This window comes from Cygnus olor, chromosome 2, assembly GCF_009769625.2.
Source record: "Cygnus olor isolate bCygOlo1 chromosome 2, bCygOlo1.pri.v2, whole genome shotgun sequence".
NCBI lineage: Eukaryota > Metazoa > Chordata > Aves > Anseriformes > Anatidae > Cygnus > Cygnus olor.
This window is the reverse complement of record NC_049170.1, coordinates 34,445,492-34,469,812: the sequence shown is the minus strand read 5'-3', so window position 1 is coordinate 34,469,812 and position 24,321 is coordinate 34,445,492. Positions and strand designations below refer to the sequence as shown.

Here is a 24,321-nt window from a genome sequence, read left to right as displayed (position 1 = left end):
TTGATGAGTAGGAGTGAGAGAGCAGTTGTGGTGGAGTTCAGCTGCCCAGCAGGGTTAAAACACCTCATTTAGCAAAGAAACCTCCTCCCCTGGATTTCTCAACACCACCTGTGAACCTTTCACGTATTTTTATACATCTTGATTCTAGAAGTTATCTCAGCAGCTGAACTTATACCTATGGAGTTTCGTTCTTGTGAATGAAGAAATCTAGAGAGGTTGCAAAGAACATGACTCCGCTGCAGCATCAAGGAACTCAGCTATAAAACTCTTAGGAGCAGAGACGGTCCCTATCTTTGTGACAGAATCCAGAGCTATTGTTATAAATAAATAAATAAATAAATGTACTGTTTCCATTTACACAAAAAGTCTTGAAAGATTTATTTAATGTAGAACATGAAAGCTGCCTCTTGAAATCATAAATCTTACCTTTAACTCACCGATGTTCTTTGAAAGCTTGTCCTTTATAAAGTTTTGTTCATAGTCCAAAACCAAAGGAGGCCAATTTAGAAAAACTATCAAAACCAAAGATGGTTCTTAGATTGGCAACCTGCAATTCCCACTTGCTCCTGATGCACCACAAACCACCACCACCACGCCATTCCTCCGATGTGCTTAAAGGCTGCTGTACATAGACCACAGGCTGCTATTTCTGATACTTACCGCACTATCTGTAAACTGACTGCTTCCTCGTGATAAAAATATGTCAATCATCATACTTTACACATAGCATCTGAATATGAGAGCAGAAGATGTATACTTTTCTTAATTGAGCTTAATTGTACATTAGCATAAGCTATGAGCTCTTACTCAGGTTGTCAGAATAAGACCCAAGAGTAAGCTTTTTTTATACAATAAAATGATACGTGCCTGTTGAAAAATGTACAGCCATTCAAAGAAATCTCCAGATTGTTTTGCACTGGGCAAGCCACCAGCAACGAAACAGAAGGTGAAGAGGGATGTCACAGGGACCAAGGCAGTGTTTTGCCAATGCTTTTCCCCAGAGAGACATGAAACAACAGGGAGACTGTCAGGTTTCCAGCAGTATCTAAATAAGGTGACAGGGCATATGGTTTGGACATTTGTCCTGTGGCTATGTCACAGGTATAGGAAATTTCAGTGGAATAGCTAGCACTGCAATATAGCATGAATGTTTTGTCACTCTGAGCTCTGAACCCAGAGTATGTCCTTCTTAAATGCAGAACAGATAGTGGGAGCAAGTCATCACTGCAGTCAATACATCCTCAAGGAAGCTAGCTGAGGAAAATAAACCCACACAAAACTGTCAGGATTGTTTCTCCAAGGAAAAGAAACTTCCTCCAGTGACCAAAGTTTTGAAACAGGTGGGGGAAAGAGGAGCTTGAAAGCAGGATGAGCAGCTCTGCAAAAAGAGAATTAGAATATAATGAAGAACACATGGTACTGCACAGGAGCTGCAGTAAGACTGAAGATCTTTGGAATACTTCACCTGTATGCACGTTTCACTGGTGCCAGGGATTCCAGCACCACCAATACAATGGGAAGTGGCCTCCGGCAAGCCTGGTTCACACAGAATCAGCAGAGCTTCTTTATCATGGGTTGACATACCTCATCCAAGCAATCTTTGGTAAAAACTGTGCTTTAAATACAGTTTGGCTTTGAAGAGCAGAGCTGTGTTTCTGAATAAGGCAGAAGGTGAGGGGAACAAATGTTCAGCTGTGTTGTACTTCGGTATCAGATTACCTGTGAACAGTCAGTGTGAAGTTGTTGAGAGTAACAAATCAAGTTTTCTGTGGGTCACCTGTCCTATGAACTACCTGTCTTCTATCTTAAAAAGCAAGTGTTTATTACTGGGTTTGATCACAGCAAGTGATCTCTTTTTTAAAGAGCCTAAGTTTGGCTCATCAGTACCCCAGCATCTGCTTGGATCCAAATTTGTGCTCATAGACTTATTTAGGAACAGACGTAAAAAATCAAGGACTTCAGCGAAGAGACCTATTCCTTAATTATGACATAGGTATTTCAAGCACCTGCTGCTTCACTGTCATAGCGTATTGGAACACATTTTTGATTCAGAAAACCCTAGTCTGTCTCCAATCCATTCTGAGAAATTGTTGGTGGACATTTGAAATAAAGTTGGTTAAAGTCTGAGTCAAACAATATTCCATGGTAAACCACTGAATAATTTTGAACAGCGGGGTGAGGGGGAAGGCTTTGTGCCACTGTGGCACTCCCTGTTTACAAGGTAAGCGAACAGAACAGAAAGCCAGATGGCATGTTTTACCTCCTATGTCTGTGATGGAGCATACGGATGCTGCTGGCCCAAGATCTCTGAACATATCAAAGTGGGTTGAGCATATGGACACTTACTTACAGGACAGCTCTGTGAGACCTAAGGTGCCACCTACACATCAAAGGCAACAGCTTAATGCTGCATGGGGTGTTGACAGTCCCCCTCAACACCCTCTGTTAACAATAAAATGTGTGACCCATTAAATTTTTAAAAATTCTTACAAGTTTGACAATTGCTTTAAAATTCAGTGGAATACCTGTGTAAATAGAAGTTAGCTACTGTATTAATGCAAGGATAAATGAGTTAGATATAACCATTTTAATGTTTTAGACAAGTCATCATTTTGAATTAGTAATTATTCTATTTCTGTGCATTTGCTCTTTGACCATCTCTAATTAGCTGTTCTGAAAATGAGTGACAAATAATGTTCACATTTTTTTAATCAATGTTCTGATACACTTAAAAGCAAATGCAAGCAATATTCACTGTAAGCTTCTAACCACAACCATACATACAATACGCTATAATTAAAAAAAAATAGTCTGTTTTATTCACCCTGCTTCACGAGCATTTAAAAATGTCAACGTTTCTCTTTGGTTTTGCTATCAGAGAAACGGAACATGATTAGACATCTACTGCATGCCACAGGGAATGTGCAAGCTCATATGCAAGCAAGGGTCAATTAATAATGATAGGCTTTTACTGGAGGTACTAAGAAACATAGTTGGGAAATTGCTAGTAAATAATATCATTTACTGATTATTCTGCAGCATGTGATGCCACTGGCATTTAGGCGGTGCAATTACGTACATGTATGTCATATGAAGTTTTCTCTCACGTTAAGTTGGGTCACAGTTTAATAACCTTAACATTTTTAAACAGATACATATGCACGTGCGCATCATCCCAGACAAACTGAGATTTAGCAAAATACCAATTCGGTAACAGTCTGTTGTGTATGAGACATTACAGACGTCTGATTCACCTTTTTAGCTGCCATAAAAAGAAGTCTCCCATTTCACTCTTGCCTCTGAAAAAAATTTTACATACTATCAAATATATTAGGTTAAACCCCACCAATAGCATCCTGTGTTGTTTTATGAGGCACAAACTAATGAAAGGACACAAGTCCTGGGTAAGGGGGTCATATTTGAGTTAATTGTTATAGATGTTGATTGACACTCCACATCACCTCTACAAAGGACCACACCAATTAAGAGTGGTTTAGAAATTTAGTTCATTCCATTAATTTGAGTATTTGGAGGAAGTATTTTCTAAAGAGATTTAAGAAAACATAATAAACTAGGATGTCAAAGTTTATTTAATCATTTTTCCAAATCATCTTCTTATAAAGGCTCCCAAACTTACTCTGCTTCTGCATTCCTGTCAAAAAAGACCGCAACTGTAGTGGTTATTCCCAGAATACATACCTGCACAGGAGGCACTTTGGTCACTTAGGCACCTTGCCCACAACACTAGACTGATGATGCTGTTTGGAAACCTCTGCATTAGCAAATATTTTCAAGTAAAATTTAGATCTATCTAGCCAGACGCTTTAAATGACTGCATTAATGAAAAACAAGTCTGTTTCTACAAGTAACTGCTCAATACAACTGTGCAGTATGTTAAGCATATTACTGGACGCCAAGGATGCTGATGTTTCACCACATCAACTAGAAGGACCTCTACATCCTTGTGCTACATTTCTGTACTTTTTTTTTTTTTTTTGAAAATTATTTAATTGAAAAACAGATCAGCAAATCTCTGTGATCCTAACAATGGATGAGCAGATTGTTATGAGTTGTCTCACTGGAGTATCCATTACCTATCCATCCAACCCAATGCACGGGACTACTCCACAGCTTTTCTTTATGCAAAATTGTAAGACAATACTTAGACATCTTAATTACATTTAGGTTAATATATTGAGATTCAGAAATAGTTTTGTTAGACTAGGAAAGCAACAAACAGAAAAATCCTAGAGAATCAAGACAATTTAACCTGCCAGTTATTTGGCTGTGGAACTTGAGAGCTCTGTTGAGACCCATGGTGCTTCTAGCTGCTTAGGTAGTAATCAATATATTCTTTTCTTTCAATTTTTCTTCATTAGAACTTTGAGAAGTGGATCTTGAACACTTTTGCTACCTACATTAAACAAACATTCAAAGGCACAGAAGTACTAACAACCACTTAGTGAAATCAGGTGGCAAACACTCATGATGCAAATTACAGATGGGGAAATTCAAGTCTCATCATATGCCAAAGGATTTAAAGAACAAACGCAGAAAATCCAGACATTCCCCCCAATACCACCACCCAAGAAGCTGTTTATATTATAAGGGAGGCTATGGGTCCTCCCTACCCTCCAAAAAAAAAAAAAAAAGACGACGAAAAAAATTCAACCCAGACCAAGAACCAACCAACCTTGAGGAGATTCCATGTTTCATAAAACTTGAAGCAGGTCACTTAGGGGAAATTTGTAATGTCATTCATAAAAAACTTATAAAACTTGCATCATAAAAAAAACCATAATGGACAAATACTACTGAGATCTTTCTTGAAAAAGAAACGAAATAATGTTTTGCAACACAACCAAATGTTGTGATACTCTAATGGTTTTAAATTGAAAGAGGGTAGATTTAGATTGGGTGTTTGAAAGAAATTCTTTACTCAGAGGGTGGTGAGGCACAGGAACAGGTTGCCCAGAGAAGCTGTGGATGCTCCATCCCTGGAAGTGTTCAAGGCCAGGCTGGATGGGGCTTTGGGCAACCTGGTCTGGGCCTGGTGGGAGGTGTCCCTGCCCATGGCAGTGGAATTGGAATAGGTGATCTTTAAGGTAGGGGCCTCAAACCTAACCCCTTCTATGATTCTATGACCTAGCACTTCGGACCTGGGGTGAGCTGTACGGCTTTCTCCTGCATCATTTCCACTTACAGAGCCCTTTAGGTCTTTACAGGGCTGCTACACATCAAAATATTCTATAAAGAAGACTGCAGGTAAATCACACAGAAACATCTTCTTGCTACTGTTGTTGATAGAAAGAGCAGTTGAGACCCTCCCCTCATCTCTTCCTTACCCTCTTTTCCTTAGTCTGCATGCTTAGTTTTGCCACTCTGAGAAGCATCAGCTCAGCAAAAAGGATGAAGCTCAGCTTCCACCCTCTGCACGGCCAGAGCACAGAAATCTGGGAGTGGTCATACTGTGCTAGATAGATAGTGCTGGCAGGACACAAGGCAGAGGCGCAGCATGGTGATACAACACCAACCCCGGCCACAAAGAGTGGGAAAAGACATACCACAGACATTGGTGTATTGCTGTATCAGCTTCTAATAATGCTGTTTTCACATAGAGTTAGATGGAGAATGCTAGGAGTGTATTTTTAACTTGTTTCTTGGTAAACAGTTGTTTCAACTATATTCCTGAATGGAACATTTATGCCATAAGACATACATGGTTCATGGTTCTCCCTATATAATTGTCAAGTACAAGCTAATTCCCATGAGCTATTGTGATTCTGAAAAATGAGAGAAAAGCAACTGTTCACTAATGGAACCATGAACTACTGTGAGGGGTACGGAACTGCCCATAATTTAGTGTATGCCTATTAGTCTCCAAAATCCCTGAACAAAACGAACTGTGTGCACGCATAGTGACAAATATTCACCTGGCAACTTTTGTTAGGCTTGTCTAACAGTCCTCAATAATTTTGTTTTAGACTTCACATACCCTTAGAAGTAAAAGAAAAAACAATTTGCACACGCACACACAAAATCTACGTGTATTACTGTTTACAGGCCAAAGGGACACCGCCTACCAAGGTTTTGATTCATACAGATGAAGTACACAGGGAATAAAAAGCATAGCTAGGTTTTTATTTCTGTCTTCACCTTGCTAATAAGGACTTGCAGATGGCACCTCTCTTCCTCACCTTTAAGAGCTGGGTCCTCACCAATAAAGATCTAAACCAGTTGTTTTATCATATTTTGAATATCTTTCTCCCCTTACTTCTAGCCTGAGGAAAGTTCCCAAGACATTAGAATTTCAAGAGCAAAATAACTTGGCAATTGAGCAGGAGGAGTACCATACAGATTACTACTAAACCTACTATTAAACTACTACACTACTAAACCTCAGAGATGTACAATTTTCCAATCCTGATACACCTAGAGCTCATGTAGTAAGAACCACAAGATCGTTAAAAAAGAGAACAGGAGCCTTTACAAATACAATTAAAAATTTATTTTTCTCTTTCTGCAAGGAAGTACAAGTTTACGCACAGTGTAACAAGAAGAAAAAATCATCTGGATACTACTGTTCTAAGCGAATCCAGAATACCAGCAGGGAAAAAGAAAAGAAGAAAACCCACATAGCTTTGGAAAAAAACAAACAAACAAAAAACACCACAGAAAAAGATACAACAACGAGCACACTTTTGGCTAAAGTCCCTGAACATACCCTCCCTCCCCACAAAACATTCACTATGTTTTAAAAAACAGGCTCAGTGGCACTTTCTCTTTAATAAGACTTCAGTAACGTTTTCAAATGCAGTGCATCCACACTGCAATTCACTTTGCTGTAAGGCTAACTTAGACATAAGGCAAATATTACCTTAGCTCTGAAATATTCCATGATAAGACACCCTTAGTACATATATCTCTGTTAAATGCAAAGATGCCTTGTCTCCCTTCATCACTCTCCCTCCTGATCAAGAAAGCATTTCAGGGAGATGGTGTGCTATACTCATCACAAACTGCAAAGTACTAAAAAGTTAAAAAGAAACAGCAGTGAATAAAAATAAACAGTATTCACATATCTAAAACTTATTTCCATCACTTAAATAGTTTCATCTGCAGTTACAAAATACATACACTTAAATATCTTTTAGGAAATCATCATATAAGGTATCACAGATTATGCTTTGCTTTTGATAATCTAACTGCCCTAATTCCGGCATAAGGATATACCTGGACAGTGTTACTACCTAGAATGTTTTCCTATTATACTGGATTTTCTTAAATATACAGTAAATTCTCTCTAGCTATTCTGACTGATAGTGCAAATAAAGACATTCTTTGGGTCACAATTCTAAAACATTACCCCCCAATGCTATCCTCAATTTAATAATTTTTCAATAAATGAGTAATAAAATACTGTAAGTATACACATTTTCTAGCATCTGTTTAACAATATGTTTTCCTCAGTTACCTCTGTTTAAAGCAGATCACAGAAATGAATAAGCTACAATGCTGCTCACCTATCCAAAAGATATGCTATATTTATACTTAAATAAATACATTTATAACCCTGCCTGTAAGTCCCCCATTCCTTTCCATTTATTATCCAATGGCATACGACATCAAATCATGATATCAAAATATTTTAAAGACAACAAAGATCACTTTAGAAGCACTGCTCAAGGGCAATGAAATAGTGCTTTGAGAACCTTATGCACATAAGTTAGGCCTACGTATATCCAGCGCATTCTATAACAGAATAGTGTACACTTCTTTTAGAGGCGGCTACTACTTTGCCCAAGCCAGAGATAAAAAGCTTGTCTTAATTATGACCTATCATAGATGTAGCAAGACAAAGTGGCCCGCTTTGCTATCTAATGTTGCCTGCTGCTTTTGCACGTTTACTTGAATTTATTGGTGCCTGATTGTTAGTTCCATTAGTGGTATTTGTAGCTGAGCCATTCACAATGATGTAATCAACTTTGTTTTCCAATTTCACAAGGCGTTGCAAGATGTCATCCAGAAGAACTGCAATTGTTCTCTTAAGATCAGCTGAAGATAATGAGGAAAAAAAATATTCTATTATCAGCTTGCGTATGGAAAATAACTTCTATTTCAACACATTCACATCTTAAAGCCTGCCATCTTTCCTACTATTCGTTTTGAGAAAGCACACAGACTGGGAGGAAGGGGAAATTAAATAACTCCTTGTTTATTTTTGTTTAAATACCATTTCCTTGTTATTTTGGGAAAGACAGATACCAGCATTATAGTAAACTGTGAACTCAGCCAAGTAAACATTACAGCATAAGAACAAAACCTCTAGTTAGAGAAGAAGGATAGTGAGTATTTCAAGGCAATATTTCAGATTTCATCCAGACAATACCCAGCTATGATACCTTTTAGCCTTGGACAGCAATAGAATATATTTGATACTTTCCAACATAAAAGGGTAGTTATTCACTTTCCTCTAAATAACAGATCTATTCCACAGAAAAATTGTTGTGGAAAGTATCATATCACTTTTTGCACAAGCTACAAAACAGGAAAGAAAAGGTTACTTTTTCTTAGTTTAAAACGTTAGTATATTTAAGCCTAAATTGACTGAAAAGCACAAGAAAGGAAGATTTAAAAAAATCCCGGGTTTACTAAAAATGACAAAAGGATCTTGAGTGTTATAAGAGTATTTTTTGGAACACAAAAACAGTATCAGTAACAGAACTTTCAAAAAAAATTTAAGTATACTGCTGTCCATGTTCACACCACTGTCTTCTCTCAAATTTGGAAAAAAAATATTTAAACTTACTGGGTTTACAAGGCGTACTGAATCTTAAATTTCAACTTTGGTTAATAAACTAAAGTCAAATCAACCAATACAGAGGGTTTTTTTCCTCTGAAAGATTATTATATATTACTTTAAAAAGAAGTAAAGCTTTATAGTTTTCATTTTAAAAAGTTATTAGAACAAATAGAATGCTTTTTTCCTCTTACCATATCCTGCCATAGAGGCTCCACTGCCACCATTCATTAAATTTTTATTTTCTTCTGCCAGTGCTTTGACATATCTTTTACTTAGGTCTAATATCTGACCACGCAACTCGGCACTGCTTTGACGTCTTGGATACTGAAAAGTGTAGCGTAGCAACATTAAACCCCAAATGATTCCAAAAACCAGTAAAAACATACTCAGTTTCTGGGACATATTTTTTCTTGAAAATGTTAGAAACATCTCGATGAAGGCCACAGGTGTGTCTTAATTTCAGGAAAAGTAACTGAACTTGACTTAGTCAAATTGTATTACATATTAAAACAAAACCAGGATATCTATAAAGTGAAAAATCTTCTGGCTGGATCATCTTGAACACATCTTCTCAGTTTAGCTGGTCTTGATTCCTGAAACGTAAAATATCACTTGGTTATTCAAAATTGTTACAGTTGTTGAGATCAAGGAAACAAAATTTTCCAGATGTAGTATTATTGCATAACCTAAAAAAGAGTTGTAGATGTGTACTTGCTTAGAGGTACAGTCATCATTCTATCTCACCTGTTGTTACAAGGTTTCTTTCTTTAAAAAAATAAACCTTTGTTCTCCAAAAATCAAAACTATATTTTTACAAATCATCTTAACTACTTTAAATGTCATACTTCAAATGATTAAACCCAAAAGCAGTATCTAGAAGAGACTTGTAAAACACTTTTCTATATAAGTCTTTTCCATTTATACTCAACATCTTGATAAACTATACAGACACATCTATACCAAGAAAATAAAAATAAAAGCTTGTGAAATCATTCACTTGATTCTTGTTCCTCACATGGAAGCATTGGCCAAGTATAGACAGATAAAAGGAAAAGCAAGGTCTCTTAGCTGTTTTGTTAGTTCAAAGTTGGGTGTCATCCTCTTCTGGTTTTGTACAGTATTAATTCTTTGTCCTTTTTGGTGTCTTGACAATAAACAAAGAAATAAAACCAAAACGAAGGTGCACACTGCACCCACTTCTAGCACGTTGCTACTACTATAAAAAAAAGTCTTACCATAGTAGCCAATTCTAACACGTCGATAGCCAAAGGCTTCAGAAGAACAAATGGTTGGAAAGCTTCAGCAGTTAAACAGTAAATGTCCAGACAGTTTGAAGCAATACAAGCCAGACATCTTCAGGGAGCTCTGTAATGGAAGAAAAAATTATTCAAACAAGATGAAATACAGGACTAAAAAAACCTTAATTTTCACATGTACCAGCTGAAGTTGATCTCTTCAAGACGTGGTTTTTGAAACCAAAATACATTTTTGGTTTTGAAGCAACTGTTAGGAAAAAACACAGAATCCAGTTCCATTTTATTATAAATGCATATATGTAAATGCCCTAACATTCATTTTGACTACTTTAAAAAAAAAAAAAACTTCGTAAGAACCTCACCAAAACATCTCACTATAAGACAGTGAGAGCCCAATTCCTCACATGCATAAACACACTTACATGTGTCCTTCTTACTCATTTTTTCCCTCAAATGAATCTATTCTAAAACAGTCCCTTTAAATGCTTACATCTTCTATTTCTCTTTTCTCAGCTACCCCTGAAACTTCTTCAACTACTCAATACTTTTTTTGAGAGGAGATTTCTATTATTTCACATAGTCTGGACAAAACCACCCATTCTACATAATAGTACTTTTTCGAGTTAGTCTCTATTTTCTCCCACATATAGCCTGACACGAGTAGTTTTTAGACTGTAGTTACACATATAATAGAGTTCCCCACTGCACTTTCTACGCTGGTACTTAGGCCTCTGTTTTTAAAACGCAGTGTTAGTACAGAATACCGACACCATTATTTCTCATCCTGCTAAGCACTCATCCAAACTTAACTCAATCTCCATGGTATTTTTCATCGTTCTGTTGACCACTTCATCTGGCCTTATATGGACACATCACAGTCTACTGTAAATTCTAATGTCAGCAGCAGCAGTGCTCGGAGCTGTGCTTCTTGCTTCCTCTCAACTTTCATTCTTCAGATAATCTATCAACATGCATATCTAAATTATCCTGAAGATTCTAAACCCAAACGAGGGGCAGTAGCAGGACTTGGACAACGAAGTTGCTGTAAAGTGAAAGGTATTGCGTCTAAAACGCCTGACAATAATTGCCAGTACACAAAATCTTACTTTTAATGTAGGGTGCACTCATGTAAGAGGCAAACACAAGTCAGTGAATGAGGAATAGGTTCCTTCACCTTAACTGTGGGATATGACCGTGCACACAGGCAGATAGCCTACATGCAATAATTTGACATACCACTGTAAATTCAGTGGGATATACTTTGTTCAAAGAACATCCTAATCTCCCCCAAATCTGCCTTTTCAGACAATTTTTTCTTAAGTATATAAAATAGAGAGACAACCATAAAAAACTTAAAATCTATGGTATCAGCACAAATATTTGGAATTGTGTGATTACAGATTTCCTGAAACAGATCTTCCCTAAACACAAACTAACCAAAATCTCTTTTCCCTAGGACTTTGCCAAATCCATGGCTCTGTACTCATACTTTAAAGCACCAACTGTACCTACGTCATTATGCAGACACATAATCCCTGGATAGTATCAAATAAGATGGAAAACATTTACACGTGAGGTACTGCAGTAGAGTATTCGTGTGATGGCACAGAAGAACAAACAAGAGCTCTCAAAGAAAAAAGACCACAAGTTCCAACCACCCTTCCCAAAAGCCTACTATATATATATATATATATATATATACACGCTTGTTTAAAGATAACACAGACAGCTCTTGCAGAATTTAAATGAAGTTCAGCTCTCCACAGAACTCCACTCAAATCTCATCCCAAACCACTTTAGTAGACGGTATCATTGTAGAGTTCTGGAGTAGCAATAACTCTGCTATCACACTGTAAATAAGACCGCAAGCCAGGACGAGAGTCCTAGCCAGGCTGAACAGATTGAATCAACTCCCACCAAGGAACAGCAGGAACAACAGACTGGGTCATTGCCACATAAATTTGATTCACAGTGCACATGCTGACCACTGAAACTAACGGAAATCAAGGACTTAGCCTGCTGGGCAAACGGCATAACACCCGAATACTCACTCTGCTCAAAGAAATGGGGAGTAAGGTGTACCAAAATGAAGGGAACTATTGGCAGATGGCACTTATCCTATCCTGCAACGGCATTTTAAGGGGCCATTCCTCCTTAAATGATTTCCAGTGTAATTTCAAAGTTCTCGAGATCTGGTCTCCTCTTTCTTCCTGAAGCACGCACTTCCAGTGACCCACAATGTACTTCCTGTAGTGGGTTTACGTGGCAAGGTTTTGGTAGCAGGGGGCCATAGGGGTGGCTTCTGTGAGAAGAATCTAGAAGCTGCCCCATGTTAGATAAGGGCCCTGCTGCTGGCCAGAGCCGAGCCAATAAGCAATGTTGTTTGCACCTCTGGGAGAGCATACTAAAGAAAGGAAAAAAAAAAAAAGAAATCTTAATCCTTTCAGGATTACGCAGTGCTGAGTGAAAAAAAGAAATGCGAGCTTACACCCAAGTGATTTTATAGCAGGAAAACAAAAAGGGCAGCAGAGCAGCAGGTGTACACACTAGGAAGAAAACAGCACAATAAATAAGATGGATGGACTGGAATAAGCTTTTACTTCTTGTTGCCCTGAAGGGTAAGTATTTCTGTACATGAACATTATGGTTTAAACAAAATTTGTCTTCAGAATGGACCTTGGTTTTCAATAATGCAGAGGCAATGCAGCATGAGATAAGAGTACACTTGTAAGAAGGAACTAACAGTTTTGTGACCATTTCTTCCCTCCTCACCCACCACCTGCTGATTAGGGAAATAAAGAAAAAAAGAGAGAGACTTCCTTCTTCACACTGACTTAGTCCGTGTGGAAATCCAGGCTTACCAATCTCCCAGCCTCAGCTGAAGTGTTTTTATGGCCAAGGAAGTAATTGCAAAGAGCAACAGAAAAAAAAAAAAAGGATGTATCAGAGCTACAGATTGTTACAGTTCCTAATATCCCAAACCTAAGACAAAAGGAAAAAGACCATGAAGATAGTGAAGTACAGACAAGACAAAACCTGAAAATCTGAAGAGGAAAAAGGACAAAACAAACAAAAAACAGGCAACTGTGCAGGCAAAATGGCAATTCCAGAATCCATGAAGAAGTGAGTATCTTGCAGATAACCCTTTAAATAGGCAGGCAAGGTGACTGATTCAAGTGGCAATTTATCAGAGTTCTCAAAATCCAACATGCACGCCTAAATTATTCTGAAAATTATAAACCCAAGACAGGGGCAACATTAGAACTTGGAACTAAAGGCAATTCCAGAACAGAGGATATGAGACTAGGTTTGTCTTTCACAGACACTGAAAGAGTTTGCTTTTGTTTATTGTCGCCACTGCTTGTAGTGTAAGAAATGTATTGCCAGAGCCTGCCAACGCGGATTTGACACTGTCCAGGGATACCACAACAAACAGTGACACATCTGGCAATGAAAGCAACGAGCGAAGGAACTCAGCCTCTCCAAAATAAAATCACATCTGTCCTCTCAGCTGCGTTCCAACACTGAAGTCATATATAAATTGCATCATAAGCACATGAAACAAAAGAAACAAGGACCAAAGAAAAAGCAACAGAAAATCCATTATATGTTCTGTAATAAAGCAAAGTTCCAGTCTCTCTGGTGCTACTGTTAAGTAGCATCAGACCTAGGCTTGAATACTGACTCTACTCCATGGAAACCAAGCCATACATAAAAACATGCTAGCTGAATTGTGCTGCAAAGCTTTCCTTAGATTAAGCTTTCCTTATTCCTAGCAAAACCCAAAGATTACATTCATATACTTCACCAAAAGCGTGACAGTTTGTAAGGCAAAGGAGTGCCTCATACATCCTCTGAAACAACATAAGGGTATCATGAAAACAAGGCATACTCAATCCTTCAAAGGTCACGGCGCACCTTACAGCATTGTCAGTTCTGCTAGTCAGCCAGCTAACAAAAGACGAGTACAAATTCATGACCAATTTTCTAGTCTGTCCAAGAGATCCCACCCTTCCTAAACTGCTAGAAGTAGTTTGTGGCATCAGGATGGCAAATTCTAAGTTGTGCTACAGAGGTGGTATGTATCTCCTAGCTTTGAAAAACGTACAGGACAGATGAAGATGACTATTTGTAAGAGCAAAATAAAGTAGCAGGCAACTACCAGGTATTTTTGGTAGCTATTAATAATCAACTTTAGCAAAAATGCGAACAAAGTGTCAACAACGGGGGAAAAACAGGGAAAACTGAAGTCTAAGAATCCATTCCCTTCCAGGATTCAGAAGAGTTTAAGGATGAAGCTAAGAAAAACGCCCTGAAAATAGTATTATTAATATACAGTCCAATAAAATCACCTCTTTGGTTATGTATTTTGGACGATAGCATGCCAAATACTGAGGCAGCAGTTCCTCAGTGATACCGTAGAGACCTATACAGGTAGGTCTGTAACGAACTAATATATTAAGAAAGTAACCTCAATAAATGGGAATTTTACTTCATGTATTACTTACTACCATAATACTTACCGGTGTCTCACTGCCAAATTATGACCAACAACACCATGACTGAGTGAATTCAAATGCAAGTCTGGCTTTGTGCTTAATTATCATTATTAACTGTATAAGCACAAAAAGTGATTTATCAAGACAGAGATTAAAAAGGAAATGCCAAATACAGCCACAGGACGGTGCATCCAACTACAGACAGACGAAGGGGGAAAAACATTGAAAAAGAACAGACAGCAGATGAAAACTAGGACAGTACAAATAAAAGCTGTCACTAATAATTACTATAAAATAATTGGACAGGACAAATTTAGGATTTACTACAATATCAGTAGAAGTGTCATAAGCTTATGAAACATTAGGGATTTTTAAATCAGCATATTAAAATTACGTCTGTAGTAGACACTTCCTTAGATCTATGGCAGCACACATTTCTCAGTTTGGAGGGGACATTATATTAACAGACAACGAGCTGTAAACAGACATGACAATACTTGTGTTGCAACAGCCAACTACCTTCCAGGAAAGCAAAATCACAGGATATTACAGAACACCTGGAAACGTTTCCACAGTCCTTTCGGCAATATCTTATTTGTTTTGTTTTACACGTGTATTTAGAGTCCACCCCTTCCATTTACTTCTGTGACCTCCAAAATCTTTTGTTTGTCCAATTTTCCAGCAGAAAACTTCCAGAATCATAGTCCCTCAACTGACAGACATCATGCTGACCACTCTGACAAAAGACAAGCAATTTGTTTGGTATTTGGAAACCTATCAGATCACTCACTGCAGCAATGAGAATGACTGAGAAAATAGAGAATGGAACAAAAGTGCAATATAACATATTCACTGAGCAATTGATCTGTGCAGACAGGGACAACAAAATAAGCATGCAGAAGCCCAGGAGCTACATGCCGAGTCTTTCCCAGAACAGGAAGACCAAAAATGATGTTTGCATTCTGGTCATTTGCAGTCTTCACTGGCTGGCTGCTTGGCAGTAGGAGAAAAATCTGCACAGAGTGCAGCTGACAAACAGGTGCCCAAAGAAATTAAGTATATCCTGTTACACAGGACCATGACTCCTGGCAAGATACAGAAGAAAAAAAAAAGCTATTTCCCCATCTGTTATTTAATTCATGTAGTTTTCTATTATCCCATCATACTTGAAAAGACATCTTCTAATTCCCTCCCTTTAATGGTCCCTTCCTACACATACCAAAAGCTCCCTTAACAAATCATCTTGCATGCATCATTCACATTTAAAGCTGGTGCCCAAGAAAGAATCACATTCCTCATATTTTAAAGAGCATATAAGCTCTCAAAAAACTGAAGTGAAACTATTTTCCTGTCCTGGCCCAGTCACACCAGTGACTTTTGCAGACCACCGCTGCCCTTTGGCTCCCAGGTTCACACCAATAAGCTCTCCCATAAGCTGTGCAGCTAATATTCTACTAAGCAGCAAGCAATTAATAGCAAAGTGTGTCCCTAGACAAATGAAACCAGATTTGAGCTGTTTTTATGACAAGACCAACTCTTAGCACGTTAAGTATTCCTATTATTGGTGGTGCAAACTCTGGTCAACAGAAAAACATCACCAGTAGGGAAGGAAATGAGAAATACGGTCAAAAATCTCAGTCATGCTGACCCCATAGAGCCCCTCAAAATCCTATGCTTGTGTGCTAGTAAGGCTCACGGGTCTTTTCAGACAGCATCATAGATCAGTCAATAGAAAAGAGAATATTAATTCCAATGATTGCTTTTACTTTTGGTTTCTTAAAGTATCCTTGCATGCTCCCCCCCCCCCCCCCCGCTTTGTTCTGCTTGCTACTGTCCGTGAATGCTTCTAAAATCAACCAACAGAAATTCATTGTTCCTCGCCTGCAGGCAGTCAGCCAAGACTTTGAGTGGGGAAATGACTTGCCAAGTGTTGTGAAGAAAGTTAAAGCGAGCGAGTATCAATGGGAACAGTATACTATACTTGCTGAAGTTCCCTTCCTCCCCCTAGGTCCATCTGGACTTTGAAACATTCCTACAACTCCGTATCTTCACATTAAAAAAAAATATCTCAGCTTCATTCCATCTGGGACACTTTTCCCTATGCTTTGTCACTGATGTTCAGGCCATCCTGGTAGGACCCCAGCTCACAGTTATGGCAGAGCACGAGCTACCTCCTTAGCTTCTTATCTCCTGGTAGCATTGACACAATTTTTTCATGGCAATTAACACTGGGCTATGACAAATCCACATTTACAACACATTTTTTCAAAGCCCCTGGCATTCCAAAATTTCCTTCCGAAATGGTAACGTTCAGCTAATTTTAGCTAGTTTTACAGGGAGCCATACTTGCAAAACCATTAGTGTAGGCTACGGAGAGGAAAGGGATTTTCACTGAACATTTTAAAAAGACCTAAAAAAAGAGGGTTGGTACGGATTAAAAAACCAACTAGCAAAGTGACTGCTACAATGGCAGAAAGACTGCCGCTGTAGAACTGGTTATACGTGTACACAGCATCCACACAAACGTTGTGCCTGTAGAAAGGCAACGAAAGAGCGCTTGTACCACCGGGAAAGAGCGGAAGAATTTAACTCGCCTGGTTTTATTTCAAGAAACCTGCAGAACTCTGAGTACGGGCATGTGCAATACTCATCCACCAAAAACATGTTTCAGTCGTAAAACTCCAATATAGACCAGGCCTCAGACTGATGCTCCCTCCAAGGAGGCTGATCCATTTGAAGACTTTAGAAAAATAAAAATGCAGGAAGTGATAGACAGTTTATTTCCTTCTTTTTATTATTTCTAGATTGGCCTGTCATTTTATCTTAGCATCGCTAAGAGTTGTGACAGGCAGTAGATAACCACAGCACCAGAGTGGTGGGCACGGCAAAACATGTCATTGTTCAAGTGAAGGAGAAGATACCCAGAACCGTCACTTGGGTATTTATATCAAGGTAGCCTCTTATTTCTTTGTTACCACCACACAAAAGAATGATTTTAGTGGAGTAAGTTTGAAGTCCTCGAGTCCAGTATTAGCGTAGACCCTCTTTTAAATAGAGGAACTACCCATTTAGTTCAAAATTCATCTTGTAAATGACATAGGCAAATGGTAAAAGAAGTAATTTTTGTAAATCTGACAATCATGCAAGAAAGGTTAGGAGACTATTAATAACGCTCAGTTGAGGAAAACACAGCCCACCTAACGGTGCAAGATTTCAGTCACAGTTGAAAGAGCTTTTCAAATAACAAATACCATATAAAGTGCATTTTAGCAATAAACATGTACCAGGACAAAACACATTCATCGGAATGACTGAGCTCCACAGCAGATTTTTGACAGCTACTGGAAACAACTTAATGGGTATTTTTGACACTGACTAGTCTGTAGATAATGTTGTCTACACAGCTGACGATTTAAGCTGACAGCATGCACTTATCCTACTCACAGTGTGGGCAAGATGCAAAAACTAGTGCCCTTAACTATGCTCAGAAAAGCGGTCACGAACTCCACAGGAAATATTTTACTTTTAGCGGTTACGTGACATCCACTCCTCAAGCTAAACAACATGGGATTAGCCATACCAATGCCTCCTTCACGAAGCTAAAAGCCACAAGAGGCCTCTAAAAGAAGAGAGAAAAGAAATCTAGAAGAACTGGAGGTAGTTTTATTTTTACCTGTAACAGCTTTAGAAAAGAGACCTATTTACTAGACCAAATGAATTCCATCATAATTGCTTAAGCCTCTGGAGTTCTCAAGTACCTGAAATGAATTATTAAACACACATATTATAACACACAAAATAACAAAAAGAGGCCACAATAATTTAAGTTTTATACACATGGGTATTTCCAGCCCTCAAAATGGGAACAAAGGTAGCAATAGATTTTCACATGACTAAAAACTGCAATCTCTCCACTTATAACACTAAAGCAATATGCTGCTTACAGCATAGTTATCTTCATTTTGTCTTTGATATTCTCATGAAACAGCAATTCATGACACTTGCACCAAGATAACACTACATCCCAATTAGTTAGAACAAATCACACGCATTCTTATGTTCAATATGCCCATATCCTGAAGGCTTCGTGAAAAAAAAAAAGTCACAACTCCTACAAAGCTCATTTTTCAAAGTGAAAAACTACCCCCCTCTCCATAATCTACCGACTTTGGGTATCAAAACCCCAAATATTTGTTAGCCTGTTCTAGACTGCACTGAAGAAACTCCGCATCATGTCAAAAGAAACAAGAATTCCTCTCTGCATTGCTTTGTGGCACACAAACCCAGAAATTACACTCCATTCTAGCTGTCAGTATCTTTCAGATGACAAGATACATAAAAGAGAATTTATGGGATACTAGCATGGGGGATTAGGAAACTGAAAAAAAAGCTTATTAATAATAAACGATTAATGAGACTACAGAAGTAAGCAAGAGACGTGCTAATGCATTACAAATATTTATAGAAATAAAAAACTACCATTCCTAATGAATCTGTTTTTGCTTGAATATGGATTAAGCAAGCTGTTTTTCTTCCATGTTCCACCACATCATTGTAAGTACGCTTAGCCTCTTTGAAAGTTAGGTCATTACCTTACGAGAAAGACATAAATCTTGCAGCGTCACTGCAGCCACAGCTTATGACAAAAGAGCCACTGGAAAGAGGAAGGAAACCACAAAATATTTTTGGAAGTCCTCAGAGAGTTCCAGATTTGCTTAAGTTATATTAGGTTGACATGTTTCAATTCCTCCCTTGGTATTTCAAAACAAGTCACTTGAAAAATAAAAAATAAGATTCAATAGACGTCAGAAATTAGCATCAGTAGTTACATCTACCCAACCAACGGGAATGACACACTTCCACCTTACTGAACATTACATGCAAGAACATGAAAATATGCTAAGCGTTACAAACCTCTGCAGTACCACAGTCAGGATGATTAAAAGCCTAAAAATCATCTTCATAAAACTAAGTGGTCTTTAGAGAAGAATTTAATCACGTGCGTGTATTTACCGGTGCACAACACCCAAGAAATCCCCTTTTTCTTTCGCTGCTTCTTCACCACCCAAGGACACCGTGAAGCGGGGCTACCCAGCCTACGGCAGCACTCAGCCAGCTGCCTGCAGAGCCCACCGCACTGAAGCACCTGTACGAACCAAGAACGAAGCGGGGGGCGCCGAGGCGCGGTGACAGCCGGGGCTCTGCTGCCCGCCGCAGCCCGCCTGCAGCCCCCCGGCTCCCCCTCAGCGCCCCCCGGCCTCCCACCTCCCCAGAGGGAGCGGGACGAGGCCTCCCCGCGCCCCCTCCCCGGACACGGGGCCGCGACGCCTCACGGGGCCGCCTCACGGCGGCGGCGCGCGACCCCCCTCAGTCCAACGGCCGCCCAACGGCCGCCGCGCGCAGTACCTCTGCTCCCCCCCGCGCCCACCTGACAGAGCCGCTAGCGCCGCTTCCGCCCGCCCAGCGACGCGTTGCGTCACGGCGCACAGCCCGGCCCCCCCCCCCCCCCCCCCCCTCCCCCTCCCCGCGCTGCCCCGCAGCCCTCGTCCTGTCCCGCCCCAGTGCGGCGCATGCGCAGGGAGGGGGTTGTGCCCGTGTACCCCGCCGCCATGTTGGGGCGGGGGGCTTCGTGCCAGGACTAGGCGGGTGGAGGGGGCGCTGCTGGGGCTGGAGCGCCTCTCCTGTTGGGCTTGGAACTAGATGATCTTAAAGGCCCCTTCCAACCCAAGCCCTTTTATGAAGTCTTGTAGTTATTCCAGGAAACATTTATTATCAGACTCCAAATGGGAAGCCCATTGTGAAGTTGGAACACTATGTGGCTGTGACTATAAATTCCCATTGACATCTACAAGTAAAAATTATCCCCAGAAGTTATGGACCGTATACAAAAATGGGAAGGGTGTCACTTCTGCCCTCTAATGGTGTAAATTAATTTTGACAGTAGTCTCGAGTGAGCATGGTCCCTCTGGTTAGATACATGGATGGTTTGCCGTTATCTGCAGTCTAGTTCTTGTAATCAACTGCAGAAGCTGTTGACGGCTTTGACATTACTTAAATTTCCACCATAATATTCACATAAATCAACTGTGAACATAGAACTGTGCTAGCAAGTTATGTTATGCTCTTCCTACAATGTAGTATGTGAGGAAGTTGATATCAATTAACCAGTGAAGATTGGCGAAGATGCTAGACAAGCTAACATACCAGTTACCAATAAAGAGGTGCAAGTATTGGAAGGTTTTGCTTGCAACATGGTTCTGTCTGCATTAGCGCCATCATGTGTAACGTAAACATAAGTACAAGAAGTAGTGTTCTTAGTTTGCTCGTCACACCACCACTCCACTCCATCTCCCTATGGGTGCACATTTCTTCCCTTCCCTTCTTTCTGGTGCTTGTCAGAAGCTACCTTCCTCCTCTGTATTTTTCAACTTTTTTTGTTTGTTTGTTTGTTTTCTGCATGGATTAGATGCAGAAAAAAATCAGCATATAATCACTTCCTCCAGTAGACAAAGGAATATTAATATATCAGAGAGGTTTGTGGCCTAGACTGAAGAAAACAGACAAAACTGCTGGCAGGTAGTATCACGACAGCCAGTAAATCGGGTGCATATAAAAATATTTACTTCTGTGACTTCTAATGTTGACTAGTCTGCAGTCCCTTATTTTGGAGTCTTTCAGGACATATATTGGTATGGAAATATTGGCGTTCACTTGAGAGCTCGTTTCAATATGAGAAAATTATGCAATTGTTGAATTGGATGGAGGCTATATTTCCACAGAGAATTAATAAGAAGCTGCATTAAAGGAACGATATATTTTTAGTTATACAATCCATCCCATGGAAAGGCTTTTGCTAAATTATAAAACACTGAGGGAGGAGAGGCAAAAATTAGAAATTGAAATATTTGATAAGTAAGCTTTTCAGTGAACAGATTGACTATATATTGTGCAGCACCAATAAATGTGTTGCTAGAATTATTTCCTAAAGCCAAATCATCTCATCAGTCTCTGTATTTTCTCATTAAGATTTCCTCTTCTAATATCAAGAAAAGATCAAAAACAGATGGTCTGAAATGGACTTCACATGACAACTGTACTGCAGCTATTTACTGCCATTTATTACTGCACTATTTGCTCAGTGATTAATCCTTTATTTTCACAGACATGCAGTGAACAGCTGTAATATCTTTGCAAATAAATTATATGATATTTAGAGCTTACTAAGGGGAGAAAGGGAAATCTGTCCATGGTGTAATCACAGAAAGATTTGCTAGTGGAGGTCACAGAATTGTATTAAGAGATCTATCTCCGTTATAAACGTATCCTCTGTTGACAGGAACTCTTGACTCTTTATAACATTCTTAATTCTTGCTGCCTGAAGGCCTCATGTATTTGGTCATCTTTCATGAATGTGCATTTCACAATATACTCTTTCCCCTTATCTTTACCACCTTATAGACTGTGAAAGTCGAACGTGAAAATATATGCTATTTCAAGTAATTATTGGTTTTATACTCTAGGAAACTGCGGTGAAGTTATTGCAGGGAACAATGAAGACAGAGTCGTTATGGAAAACACAGTAAAGAGAGCTTGTAGTTTTCAATTTAAAATGTAAACTTGATCAGACTTGCTACAAACAGCTCTTTGTATCAGTTTCTGCCATCTTTATGTTAGGTTTAAGTGCCAGAATATTTTAGAATAATTTCCTGCTGGAATAATATAAATATCTTGAATGGGTACACTAATAGTGCTTAGGAGCTGCAGACACAATGGCTGGGTCTTACACACGTACGTGTTAACAAAAAGTATATTCCTGTCCTATGTTCTGCCCTTTCCTCCCGCTCCAGCTCATTTTTTAAGTGTGACTGTTACTTATGTTCAATAGATCCTTGGTTGCATTTTTTTCAGTGACCCACCTGGTGGCAGAAGACTAGTAAGTATTTTCTTGTTAGGATTTAAGCATGCCCTTTGCATCCTTTCCCTTTTGTTCCTGCAGTTAGGTTATTAGGCAGCATCAGCTCGGATAAGCATCAGATTATGCCAGAACAGTGTGTGATCTTGCAGTAGGATAAATGCTTATTAATAAGTTACACTTGAAGGGGAGATGAGAAAAGCTATCTACTGGAGCTGAATGGTGTAGAGCTGGTAAAAAACAAAACAAAACAACAACAAAAAACATTATGATATGGATTGAGAATGTCTTTTGGAAAGTAGGACATCAGCTGAGGCTAAAACATAGTCTAGTCTTTTAGGAAGGAAAATTTAATTGCAATTAAACAAGAACTGGCTAAGGAGCTGACTACAACTTTTGAAATAAATGACCTGCAAGAAGCTTTCAGCCAAAATGAAACATTTCACAAAACGTAGAGGAAGCTCTTCCTGAAATACTACCTTCTTTGCCATTGTGGCATAATTTAATTTTTTAAATATTTGCATCTCATTTACCAAGCAAAAAGAGGAAGGGCTAGCATGTACCATTCCAGCCCTTCATTTACAACAGGCGCAAGGAATAACCAACTTCATTCATGGGTCCACATAGGACACAATACAAACCATTTCCATATAGACAAATATAACATCAAGGCTATGTTGGAACCTCTGCACTGAGCTGTGTATGGATGAGCAGCAATATTTTGGCCCCTCCACTTCAAATTTGCTGGTGTGGCTGTGTTACTACAGATGCCGTTGGAAATCCTGTGTCACGGGCTGAGGAGGGAGAACCAGGTGGAAATGACAGCACTGCCATTTGAAGCCTCAGGAGCGTGCTTCACAGAGCAAGGGCATTTGGTTTCAAGGCAACCATCCCTTGCCTGCTGATCACCCTCTGAACTCCCCACTCCTCTTTGGGAATTCTCATTTTTGTGAGCACTCAGCTAAACTGGTCAGCCCTTGGTTATGGCAATGGTGAGCTGAAGATCTGGAATATTGTGTCCAGTTCTGGGCCCCTCAGTTCAGGAAGGACAGGGAACTGCTTGAGAGAGTCCAGCACAGAGCCACGAGGATGATTAAGGGAGTGGAGCATCTCCCTTACAAGGAGAGGCTGAGGGAGCTGTGTCTCTTTAGCTTGGAGAAGAGGAGATCGAGGGGTGACCTCATTAATGTTTATAAATGTGTAAAGGGCAAGCGCCAGGAGGACAGAGCAAGGCTCTTCTCAGTGACATCTAATGATAAGACAAGGGGCAATGGCTGCAGGCTGGAACATAGGAGGTTCCACTTAAACATGAGAAGAAACTTCTTCATGGTGAGGGGGACAGAACACTGGAACAGGCTGCCCAGAGGGGTTGTGGAGCCTTCTTCTCTGGAGACATTCAAAACCCACCTGGATGTGTTCCTGTGTGACCTGATCTAGGTGTTCCTGCTCCAGCAGGGGGATTGGACTAGATGATCTTTCAAGGTCCCTTCCAATCCCTAACATCCTGTGATTCTGTGATTCTGTGGTCGTCAGCCAACGTGGACATGACGGCAGAACCAGGCAGCTCTTAGCTCTGCTGGAGCAGCTGGCCTCTAACCTTGACCCGCTCTCCTGGCCTTCTGGCATAGACAAAGCAAGCCTCGCTATTTGGTCACCTTTGGCAATTTTCTGACCTAAGCAACCACCTGTTTGGTCTCGCTGCTGAGCTTCTGGTGCCTGCAAGGGGGCAAGCTGCCATTATTTGTGTGTGCTGGAGGAAGAGGTGTCCAAACCATGCAGGACGGGGAGGAACAAGATGATGTGAAAAGAAAGGCCTTTCAGTAATGTTCTGATTAAAAAAAAAACCCTCAA

At 39.6% G+C, this 24,321-nt stretch overlaps 1 protein-coding gene across 2 annotated transcripts; it reads right to left on the bottom strand.

Annotated features, from left to right (window-relative positions):
- Window positions 1-6,493: 6,493 nt before the first annotated feature.
- CCDC126 (coiled-coil domain containing 126) lies at window positions 6,494-20,114 on the bottom strand. Of its 2 annotated transcripts, none has more exons than XM_040548543.1 (4): window positions 19,987-20,114; window positions 10,039-10,168; window positions 8,995-9,396; window positions 6,494-8,055 (listed from the first exon to the last, which is right to left on the bottom strand). In XM_040548543.1, the coding sequence occupies exons 3-4, from the start codon at window positions 9,230-9,232 to the stop codon at window positions 7,874-7,876; spliced, it is 420 nt and encodes a 139-aa protein (XP_040404477.1). In that variant the 5' UTR covers window positions 9,233-9,396; window positions 10,039-10,168; window positions 19,987-20,114; the 3' UTR covers window positions 6,494-7,873. The 2 variants fall into 2 exon arrangements, with proteins under 2 accessions (XP_040404477.1, XP_040404476.1); XM_040548542.1 differs by lacking the exon at window positions 19,987-20,114 and adding an exon at window positions 19,572-19,801.
- Between the last annotated feature and the right edge of the window lie 4,207 nt (window positions 20,115-24,321).